At 49.3% G+C, this 12,044-nt stretch overlaps 1 protein-coding gene across 4 annotated transcripts in view; it reads left to right on the top strand.

Annotated features, from left to right (window-relative positions):
• The window catches only part of LOC140419086 (zinc finger protein 292-like), a 277,845-nt gene that overhangs the window by 225,389 nt on the left and 40,412 nt on the right, over nt 1-12,044 (top strand). For 2 of the 4 annotated variants that reach the window (XM_072502854.1, XM_072502860.1), the window contains exon 5: nt 6,896-7,216. The exons of the other annotated variants lie outside the window; for them this stretch is intronic. In XM_072502854.1, the coding sequence (XP_072358955.1) occupies nt 6,896-7,216 (321 nt within the window). The remainder of the gene's footprint in view (nt 1-6,895; nt 7,217-12,044) is intronic. 4 annotated transcript variants of the gene reach the window in all.

Raw genomic sequence — 12,044 nt, 5'->3', positions numbered from 1 at the left:
TTAGTACCTCGCCCATTTCCTCTGGCTCCACACATAGATTCCCTTGCCTATCCTTCAGTGGGCCAACCCTTTCCCTGGCTACCCTCTTGCTTTTTATGTAAGTGTAAAAAGCCTTGGGATTTTCCTTAACCCTATTTGCCAATGACTTTTCATGACCCCTTCTAGCCCTCCTGACTCCTTGCTTAAGTTCCTTCCTACTTTCCTTATATGCCACACAGGCTTCGTCTGTTCCCAGCCTTTTAGCCCTGACAAATGCCTCCTTTTTCTTTTTGACGAGGCCTACAATATCATTCGTCATCCAAGGTTCCCGAAAATTGCCGTATTTATCTTTCTTCCTCACAGGAACATGCCTGTCCTGTATTCCTTTCAACTGACACTTGAAAGCCTCCCACATGTCAGATGTTGATTTGCCCTCAAACATCCGCCCCCAATCTATGTTCTTCAGGTCCCGCCTAATATTGTTATAATTAGCCTTCCCCCAATTTAGCACATTCATCCTCGGACCACTCTTATCCTTGTCCACCAGTACTTTAAAACTTACTGAATTGTGGTCACTGTTACCGAAATGCTCCCCTACTGAAACATCTACCACCTGGCCGGGCTCATTCCCCAATACCAGGTCCAGTACCGCCCCTTCCCTAGTTGGACTGTTTACATATTGTTTTAAGAAGCCCTCCTGGATGCTCCTTACAAACTCTGCCCCGTCTAAGCCCCTGGCACTAAGTGAGTCCCAGTCAATATTGGGGAAGTTGAAGTCTCCCATCACCACAACCCTGTTGTTTTTACTCTTTTCCAAAATCTGTCTACCTATCTGCTCCTCTATCTCCCGCTGGCTGTTGGGAGGCCTGTAGTATACCCCCAACATTGTGACTGCACCCTTCTTATTCCTGATCTCTACCCATATAGCCTCACTGCCCTCTGAGGTGTCCTCTCGCTGTATAGCTGTGATACTCTCCTGAACAAGTAGCGCAACTCCGCCTCCCCTTTTACATCCCCCTCTATCCCGCCTGAAACATCTAAATCCTGGAACGTTTAGCTGCCAATCCTGCCCTTCCCTCAACCAGGTCTCTGTAATGGCAACAACATCATAGTTCCAAGTACTAATCCAAGCTCTAAGTTCATCTGCCTTACCCGTAATGCTCCTTGCATTAAAACATATGCACTTCAGGCCACCAGACCCGCTGTGTTCAGCAACTTCTCCCCGTCTGCTCTGCCTCAGAGCCACACTGTCCATATTCCCTAGTTCTCCCTCAACGCTCTCACCTTCTGACCTATTGCTCCCGTGCCCACCCTCCTGCCATACTAGTTTAAACCCTCCCGTGTGACACTAGCAAATCTCGCGGCCAGGATATTTATGCCTCTCCGGTTTAGATGCAACCCGTCCATCTTATACAGGTCACACCTGCCCCGGAAGAGCTCCCAGTGGTCCAGATAACCGAAACCCTCCCTCCTACACCAGCTGTTTAGCCACGTGTTTGTCTGCTCTATCTTCCTATTTCTAGCCTCACTGGCACGTGGCACAGGGAGTAATCCCGAGATTACAACCCTCGAGGTCCTGTCTTTTAACTTTCTGCCTAGCTCCCTGAACTCCTGCTGCAGGACCTCATGCCTCTTCCTGCCTATGTCGTTAGTACCAATATGTACAACGACCTCTACCTGTTTGCCCTCCCCCTTCAGGATTCCCTCTACCCGTTCGGAGACATCCTGGACCCTGGCACCAGGGAGGCAACATACCATCCTGGAGTCTCTTTCACGTCCACAGAAGCGCCTATCTGTTCCCCTGACTATAGAGTCCCCTATAACTATTACTCTTCTGCGCTTTGACCCTCCCTTCTGAACATCAGAGCCAGCCGTGGTGCCACTGCTCTGGCTGCTGCTGTTTTCCCCTGATAGGCTATCCCCCCCGACAGTATCCAAAGGGGTATACCTGTTCGAGAGGGGGACAACCACAGGGGATTCCTGCACTGACTGCCTGCCCTTTCTGGTGGTCACCCATTTCTCTGCCTGCACCTTGGGTGTGACCACACTTACATAACTGCGATCTATGACGCTTTCCGCCACCTGCATGCTCCTAAGTGCATCCAATTGCTGCTCCAACCGAACCATGCGGTCTGTGAGGAGCTGCAGTTGGGTGCACTTTCTGCAGATGAAGCCATCCAGGACGCTGGAAGCCTCCCGGACCTGCCACATCTCACAGTCAGAGCACAGCACCCCTCTAACTGACATTGCGTCAATTAATTAAAATTAAAATTTGTCTTTTTTTTATAAATACTTTTTTTTTTTTAAATTACAAAGTTACTGTCAACTATCTGTTTCCTAGCACTAGATTTCTAATAGAAATGCGATAGCTAACTATAATATCCTCCGATCTCTGGCTTAGATATCCTCTAAATTATAATTAAGTTATTATGTTTAATTAGTTCCCAAATAGTCAAAAAAATTTAGGTTAGAATCCCAACCAGCCACTCAGGTCACAGCTTTTCTGTCCCCCCCGACACACACAATTTGAAAAAAGGTATAAAAGTAAAAATCACTTGCTTACCTTCTGAGATGTTCTCAGGTTCTCTCGCTGACAGAGACTGCTCCTCCACCTCCAATCCTTGGCCTGCACAATGCTAATAATATATAATATAATATGGCACTTACCTTCCACCAATGGGTCTTATTATTAGGTTAGAGGAGGAGGGTGGGTGGGAGACACTACACGTGTAGTGTCTCGGGTTTCCTCTCCACCAGAATTTATTGGGGGGGGGGGGGGACTTGCCAGAGGTCGAACTTCCGGTTCCCGCCGAAATCCAAAGGGCTGCTCCTGTAAAGGTAAGTGCTTTTAAACTCACTACTCACCTCCAAGAAGGCCCCTGCGCACCGCTGCCGCCGAAATCCAAAGGGCTGCTCCTGTAAAGGTAAGTGCTTTTAAACTAACTACTCACCTCCCAGAAGGCCCCTGCGCACCGCTGCCGCCGAAATCCAAAGGGCTGCTCCTGTAAAGGTAAGTGCTTTTAAACTCACTACTCACCTCCAAGAAGGCCCCTGCGCACCGCTGCCGCCGAAATCCAATGGGCTGCTCCTGTAAAGGTAAGAGCTTTTAAACTAACTACTCACCTCCCAGAAGGCCCCTGCGCACCGCTGCCGCCGAAATCCAAAGGGCTGCTCCTGTAAAGGTAAGTGCTTTTAAACTCACTACTCACCTCCAAGAAGGCCCCTGCGCACCGCTGCCGCCGAAATCCAATGGGCTGCTCCTGTAAAGGTAAGAGCTTTTAAACTAACTACTCACCTCCAAGAAGGCCCCTGCGCACCGCTGCCGCCGAAATCCAAAGGGCTGCTCCTGTAAAGGTAAGTGCTTTTAAACTCACTACTCACCTCCAAGAAGGCCCCTGCGCACCGCTGCCGCCGAAATCCAATGGGCTGCTCCTGTAAAGGTAAGAGCTTTTAAACTAACTACTCACCTCCCAGAAGGCCCCTGCGCACCGCTGCCGCCGAAATCCAAAGGGCTGCTCCTGTAAAGGTAAGTGCTTTTAAACTCACTACTCACCTCCAAGAAGGCCCCTGCGCACCGCTGCCGCCGAAATCCAATGGGCTGCTCCTGTAAAGGTAAGAGCTTTTAAACTAACTACTCACCTCCCAGAAGGCCCCTGCGCACCGCTGCCGCCGAAATCCAAAGGGCTGCTCCTGTAAAGGTAAGTGCTTTTAAACTCACTACTCACCTCCAAGAAGGCCCCTGCGCACCGCTGCCGCCGAAATCCAATGGGCTGCTCCTGTAAAGGTAAGAGCTTTTAAACTAACTACTCACCTCCCAGAAGGCCCCTGCGCACCGCTGCCGCCGAAATCCAAAGGGCTGCTCCTGTAAAGGTAAGTGCTTTTAAACTCACTACTCACCTCCAAGAAGGCCCCTGCGCACCGCTGCCGCCGAAATCCAATGGGCTGCTCCTGTAAAGGTAAGAGCTTTTAAACTAACTACTCACCTCCCAGAAGGCCCCTGCGCACCGCTGCCGCCGAAATCCAAAGGGCTGCTCCTGTAAAGGTAAGTGCTTTTAAACTCACTACTCACCTCCAAGAAGGCCCCTGCGCACCGCTGCCGCCGAAATCCAATGGGCTGCTCCTGTAAAGGTAAGAGCTTTTAAACTAACTACTCACCTCCAAGAAGGCCCCTGCGCACCGCTGCCGCCGAAATCCAAAGGGCTGCTCCTGTAAAGGTAAGTGCTTTTAAACTCACTACTCACCTCCAAGAAGGCCCCTGCGCACCGCTGCCGCCGAAATCCAATGGGCTGCTCCTGTAAAGGTAAGAGCTTTTAAACTAACTACTCACCTCCAAGAAGGCCCCTGCGCACCGCTGCCGCCGAAATCCAAAGGGCTGCTCCTGTAAAGGTAAGAGCTTTTAAACTAACTACTCACCCCCATCCAAAACCCCTGTAGTGCCGGGCATGACCAAAACATATGGGTATGATTCGCTAGGCTTCTCGAGCACCTCGCACACCTATCCTCCACCCCAAAAAATTTACTGAGCCGTGCTCCAGTCATATGTGCCCTGTGTAATACCTTAAACTGAATCAGGCTTAGCCTGGCACACGAGGACGACGAGTTTACCCTGCTTAGGGCATCTGCCCACAGCCCCTCCTCGATCTCCTCCCCCAGCTCTTCTTCCCATTTCCCTTTTAGTTCATCTACCATAGTCTCCCCTTCGTCCCTCATTTCCCTATATATATCTGACGCCTTACCATCCCCCACCCATGTCTTTGAGATCACTCTGTCCTGCACCTCTTGTGTCGGGAGCTGCGGGAATTCCCTCACCTGTTGCCTCGCAAAAGCCCTCAGTTGCATATACCTGAATGCATTCCCTTGGGGCAACCCATATTTCTCGGTCAGCGCTCCCAGACTCGCGAACTTCCCATCCACAAACAGATCTTTCAGTTGCGTTATTCCTGCTCTTTGCCACATTCCATATCCCCCATCCATTCCCCCCGGGGCAAACCTATGGTTGTTTCTTATCGGGGACCCCCCCAAGGCTCCAGTCTTTCCCCTATGCCGTTTCCACTGTCCCCAAATCTTCAGTGTAGCCACCACCACCGGGCTTGTGGTGTAGTTCCTCGGTGAGAACGGCAATGGGGCTGTCACCATAGCCTGTAGGCTAGTCCCCCTACAGGACGCCCTCTCTAATCTCTTCCACACCGCTCCCTCCTCCTCTCCCATCCACTTACTCACCATTGAAATATTAGCGGCCCAATAATACTCACTTAGGCTCGGTAGTGCCAGCCCCCCCCCCCAGATGAACAGATTTCTAAGCAGTAAGGGAATCCAGTGTTATGGGGATAAGGCGGGAAAGTAGAATTGAGGATTATATCAGATCAGCCACAATCTCTTTGAATGACGGAACAGACCCGATGGGCCAAATGTACTCCTACTGTGTTTACATCTTATGTTCTTATGGCAGCTGCACTTCCTCAGATTCTGTAAGCACTCCATCACATTCTCCCATTTTCTACATCTCCATTGTATCTGTTCTAATGATGCAGTCTTCCTTACAAGCGTTTTTGATATTTCTTCCTTTTTCCTCGACCACTAATTCACTCCTACCCTGATTTACAGGACCCCCAATTGTTTCTGTTCCATTCATGCACTTCTGCTCTCAAATCCTCCCTTCTTTCTAGTTCACTAGATTGATTCCAGGGATGAACGACTTGTCTTATGAAGTGAGATTGAGCAGTTTAGGCCTATACGTCCTGGAATTTAGACGAATGAGGGGAGATCTAATTGAGGTATGTAATATGCTTAAGGCAATAAGCAGGGTAGATGGAGAGCGGATATTTCCCCCTGTTGGGACATTCTAGAATGAGAGGGAGTGACAAATTTAAAATGGAAATGAGGAGGAATTTCTTCACTCAAAGGGTCATAAATCTGTGGAATTCTCTGCCTCAGAGTGCAGTGGATGCCAGAACACTAAACAAATTTGAGGAGATAGATAGATTTTTAATTAGTAGCGGGATGACGGGGTTATGGGAAGTGTGCAGCAAGGTGGAGATGAGATCAAGATGAGATTTGCCATGATCGCAGTGAATGGCAGAGCAGACTCGAGGGGTTAAATTGCCAACTCCTCCTAATTCTTGTGTTCTTATGTAACCATGATAGTGTGATTGTTCCTCCTCGCTATGGAGGGAGGGGATAGGGTAAACCGACATATCGGACAAAGAGACAAGTACAAGAGCTTCATACAACTGAACTTTATTAACAATTCTTAACACATTTAACCTACACTGAACTACTAATCGATGATGAGGTAAAAGGCTGAGGTATTAGCTGCACCAAATGAGATGATCAAGCTCACGTCGAAGGGAATGAGTCTTTGACTGCAGTTCAGGCACATTCTTGTTCCAAAGATTACTCCCAGGTTTGCTGCTTGATGTTCTGAGTCTTTGTGCTTTTATTCAATTTCTTCTCCCAGCACTGGAATTTTCCATGGAATACAGTAGATCAGTAGGATGCTGTGAGGGCATCCTTTTGTTCAACAACTGTCGTGGATAAGCTGTCAATCTCATTTTGACACCTTTACCACTGCAGAATTGTGTGTTAATTAGCTTTTAACACAGGATGTTGTCCGGGCGGCTTGTTTATTAAAACTGGCTTTTCAACTCTACTCATCAAAACTGCAAGGTTGGCTTATGTTCCTATCATGCCTTGAGAACTTAACGTGGTGGCCATTTACAGCTAATACTGCAACTGCAGCCATTTTCTCAGTTTGCCTCAGATTCGGCTGTATGGTGCATGGCTACAATAGTGTTCCCTCTGCCTCATCTTCCACTCTACCAGTCTTCATATCTGACAGTCCATCCACTGCCTTTTCTTCCACCTCCAGCATGATGCAACATTTAATCATTTATCTCCTACCCCCTCGTCATGCAAGGTCCCATACACCAGCATGGAGAAGATTCAGGCTCCTCACCAGCTCAGGACCTCCAGCAATCTCTGCCAACTGACGGACATTCAAGCAAAAGTTTCTGCTGTGCATCGAAGCTTCAGACCTCGTGGGTGCGTCTGATGCAAGGAAGATCACGCTTCTCCTCTCAACAGCGGGTGATCAAGCCATCGAATTCCAAGTCTTTTAATTTCACCGAAGGCCAGGACAATACAAAGTTTCAGACCATCCTGGACAAGTTTGACAGTCACGGTGAAGTGGACACCAATGAAGCCTTAGAGCGTTACATATTCAAACAGCGTCTACAAGGTAAAGATGAATCTTTCAACTCCTTCTTAACTAACCTCCACCTGCTAGAACAAAGAACAAAGAAATGTACAGCACAGGAACAGGCCCTTCGGCCCTCCAAGCCCGTGCCGACCATGCTGCCCGACTAAACTACAATCTTCTACACTTCCTGGGTCCGTATCCCTCTATTCCCATCCTATTCATGTATTTGTCAAGATGCCCCTTAAATGTCACTATCGTCCCTGCTTCCACCACCTCCTCCGGTAGCGAGTTCCAGGCACTCACTACCCTCTGCGTAAAAAAACTTGCCTCGTACATCTACTCTAAACCTTGCCCCTCTCACCTTAAACCTATGCCCCCGAGTAATTGACCCCTCTACCCTGGGGAAAAGCCTCTGACTATCCACTCTGTCTATGCCCCTCATAATTTTGTATACCTCTATCAGGTCTCCCCTCAACCTCCTTCGTTCCAGTGAGAACAAACCGAGTTTATTCAACCGCTCCTCATAGCTAATGCCCTCCATACCAGGCAACATTCTGGTAAATCTCTTCTGCACCCTCTCTAAAGCCTCCACGTCCTTCTGGTAGTGTGGCGACCAGAATTGAACACTATACTCCAAGTGTGGCCTAACTAATGTTCTATACAGCTGCAACATGACTTGCCAATTCTTATACTCAATGCTCCGGCCAATGAAGGCAAGCATGCCATATGCCTTCTTGACTACCTTCTCCACCTGTGTTGCCCCTTTCAGTGACCTGTGGACCTGTACTCCTAGATCTCTTTGACTTTCAATACTCTTGAGGGTTCTACCATTCACCGTATATTCCCTACCTGCATTAGACCTTCCAAAATGCATTACCTCACATTTGTCCGGATTAAACTCCATCTGCCATCCCTCCGCCCAAGTCTCCAAACAATCTAAATCCTGCTGTATCCTCCGACAGTCCTCGTCGCTATCCGCAATTCCACCAACCTTTGTGTCGTCTGCAAACTTACGAATCAGGCCAGTTACATTTTCCTCCAAATCATTTATATATACTACAAAGAGCAAAGGCCCCAGCACTGATCCCTGTGGAACACCACTGGTCACAGCCCTCCAATTAGAAAAGCATCCTTCCATTGCTACTCTCTGCCTTCTATGGCCTAGCCAGTTCTGTATCCACCTTGCCAGCTCACCCCTGATCCCGTGTGACTTCACCTTTTGTACTAGTCTACCATGAGGGACTTTGTCAAAGGCCTTACTGAAGTCCATATAGAGAACATCCACTGCCCTACCTGCATCAATCATCTTAGTGACCTCCTCGAAAAACTCTATCAAGTTAGTGAGACACAACCTCCCCTTCACAAAACCGTGCTGCCTCTCACTAATACGTCCATTTGCTTCCAAATGGGAGTAGATCCTGTCTCGAAGAATTCTCTCCAGTAATTTCCCTACCACTGAAGTAAGGCTCACCGGCCTGTAGTTCCCGGGATTATCCTTGCTACCCTTCTTAAACAGAGGAACAACATTGGCTATTCTCCAGTCCTCCGGGACATCCCCCGAAGACAACGAGGATCCAAAGATTTCCGTCAAGGCCTCCGCAATTTCCTCTCTAGCCTCCTTCAGTATTCTGGGGTAGGTCCCATCAGGCCCTGGGGACTTATCTACCTTAATATTTTTTAAGACACCCAACACCTCTTCTTTTTGGATCTCAATGTGACCCAGGCTATCTACACACCCTTCTCCAGACTCAACATCTACCAATTCCTTCTCTTTGGTGAATACTGATGCAAAGTATTCATTTAGTACCTCGCCCATTTCCTCTGGCTCCACACATAGATTCCCTTGCCTATCCTTCAGTGGGCCAACCCTTTCCCTGGCTACCCTTTTGCTTTTTATGTACGTGTAAAAAGCCTTGGGATTTTCCTTAACCCTATTTGCCAATGACTTTTCATGACCCCTTCTAGCCCTCCTGACTCCTTGCTTAAGTTCCTTCCTACTTTCCTTATATTCCACGCAGGCTTCGTCTGTTCCCAGCCTTTTAGCCCTGATAAATGCCTCCTTTTTCTTTTTGACGAGGCCTACAATATCTCTCGTCATCCAAGGTTCCCGAAAATTGCCGTATTTATCCTTCTTCCTCACAGGAACATGCCGGTCCTGAATCCCTTTCAACTGCCACTTGAAAGCCTCCCACATGTCAGATGTTGATTTGCCCTCAAACATCCGCCCCCAATCTATGTTCTTCAGTTCCCGCCTAATATTGTTATAATTAGCCTTCCCCCAATTTAGCACATGCATCCTAGGACCACTCTTATCCTTGTCCACCAGTACTTTAAAACTTACTGAATTGTGGTCACTGTTACCGAAATGCTCCCCTACTGAAACATCTACCACCTGGCCGGGCTCATTCCCCAATACCAGGTCCAGTACCGCCCCTTCCCTAGTTGGACTGTCTACATATTGTTTTAAGAAGCCCTCCTGGATGCTCCTTACAAACTCCGCCCCGTCTAAGCCCTTGGCACTAAGTGAGTCCCAGTCAATATTGGGGAAGTTGAAGTCTCCCATCACCACAACCCTGTTGTTTTTACTCTTTTTTCCAAAATCTGTCTACCTATCTGCTCCTCTATCTCCCGCTGGCTGTTGGGAGGCCTGTAGTAAACCCCCAACATTGTGACTGCACCCTTCTTATTCCTGATCTCTACCCATATAGCCTCACTGCCCTCTGAGGTGTCCTCTCGCAGTACAGCTGTGATATTCTCCCGAACCAGTAGCGCAACTCCGCCTCCCCTTTTACATCCCCCTCTATGCCGCCTGAAACATCTAAATCCTGGAACGTGTAGCTGCCAATCCTGCCCTTCCCTCAACCAGGTCTCTGTAATGGCAACAATATCATAGTTCCAAGTACTAATCCAAGCTCTAAGTTCATCTGCCTTACCCGTAATACTTCTTGCATTAAAACATACGCACTTCAGGCCACCAGACCCGCTGTGTTCAGCAACTTCTCCCTGTCTGCTCTGCCTCAGAGCCCCACTGTCCCTATTCCCTAGTTCTCCCTCAATGCTCTCACCTTCTGACCTATTGCTCCCGTGCCCACCCCCCTGCCATACTAGTTTAAACCCTCCCGTGTGACACTAGCAAACTTCGCGGCCAGGATATTTATGCCTCTCCTGTTTAGATGCAACCCGTCCTTCTTATACAGGTCACACCTGCCCCGGAAGAGCTCCCAGTGGTCCAGATAATGGAAACCCTCCCTCCTACACCAGCTGTTTAGCCACGTGTTTAGCTGCTCTATCTTCCTATTTCTAGCCTCACTGGCACGTGGCACAGGGAGTAATCCCGAGATTCCAACCCTCGAGGTCCTGTCTTTTAACTTTCTGCCTAGCTCCCTGAACTCCTGCTGCAGGACCTCATGCCCCTTCCTGCCTATGTCGTTAGTACCAATATGTACAACGACCTCTGCCTGTTTGCCCTCCCCCTTCAGGATGCCCTCTACCCGTTCGGAGACATCCTGGACCCTGGCACCAGGGAGGCAACATACCATCCTGGAGTCTCTTTCACGTCCACAGAAGCGCCTATCTGTGCCCCTGACTATAGAGTCCCCTATTACTATTACTCTTCTGCGCTTTGACCCTCCCTTCTGAACATCAGAGCCAGCCGTGGTGCCACTGCTCTGGCTGCTGCTGTTTTCCCCTGATAGGCTATCCCCCCCCCGACAGTATCCAAAGGGGTATATCTGTTCGAGAGGGGGACAACCACAGGGGATTCCTGCACTGACTGCCTGCCCTTTCTGGTGGTCACCCATTTCTCTGCCTGCACCTTGGGTGTGACCACATCTACATAACTGCGATCTATGACGCTTTCCGCCACCTGCATGCTCCTAAGTGCATCCAATTGCCGCTCCAACCAAACCATGCGGTCTGTGAGGAGCTCCAGTTGGGTGCACTTTCTGCAGATGAAGCCATCCGGGACGCTGGAAGCCTCCCGGACCTGCCACATCTCACAGTCAGAGCACAGCACCCCTCTAACTGACATTGCGTCAATTAATTAAAATTTAAATTTTAAGCTACCGCTGTCCTGCAACTTTGGTGATATTGCTGACTCCATGATAAGAGACCAAATCATTTTTGGAGTTCACTCTGATCCCCTGAGCGAGCAGCTGCTGAAAATCAAGCATATGACCCTGCTAGTCACGATTGAAACATGCACAGTGCATGAGCATGCCAAAAATCGCTATGCCCAGTACAAATCGGCTGGAAATGAGAAACTTGCTTCCCAGAAGGTAGCGTGTGTGCAGGCCATTTCCCGGATGCAGCACCTCAGCACTGATGAAAGCGACCATTTTGCGCCCTTTTCCCAGGGCCCCACGCATGCGGGATGCGAACGGGATAATGAAGCGGCTGACACCCGCACTGAGCATGTGCGACGACGCGCGGAGCATCAGGACGCCGACGTCATGACGTGCTCGAACTACGGCAACGCCCACTTAAAGAAACACTTCCCTGCAAGAGGCAGGCGATGTTTAAACTGCAGGAAGCCTGGACACGATGCAGCCTTGTGCAGGTCTGCACCACCAATCGGGGCAGCGCTCCCAATTCCGACGATGGTGCGTTCAGTGTGTGCAACAACGATTACAGGATTCTGATCCTGGCAGCACAACAGATCCAGAGGAAGAATGCCTGGACTCCGCCTCCTGTGTGGGCATCATTACCAAATGTGAATATGCCACATCCAACTCATAACAAACTCAATCCATCCTCGCTGTGGATTCTGCGGATAAATGGCGTGCGGTGATGCAGGTCGATCGCTGCTCCATCCAGTTTAAGCTGGACACAGGTGCTTCTGCCAACCTCCTCTCACAGGCAGATTTCA

Source organism: Scyliorhinus torazame, chromosome 1, assembly GCF_047496885.1.
Source record: "Scyliorhinus torazame isolate Kashiwa2021f chromosome 1, sScyTor2.1, whole genome shotgun sequence".
NCBI classification, from domain to species: Eukaryota; Metazoa; Chordata; class Chondrichthyes; order Carcharhiniformes; family Scyliorhinidae; genus Scyliorhinus; species Scyliorhinus torazame.
Note: the sequence above shows the minus strand (reverse complement) of the source record. Positions and strands in the feature narration are given on the sequence as shown.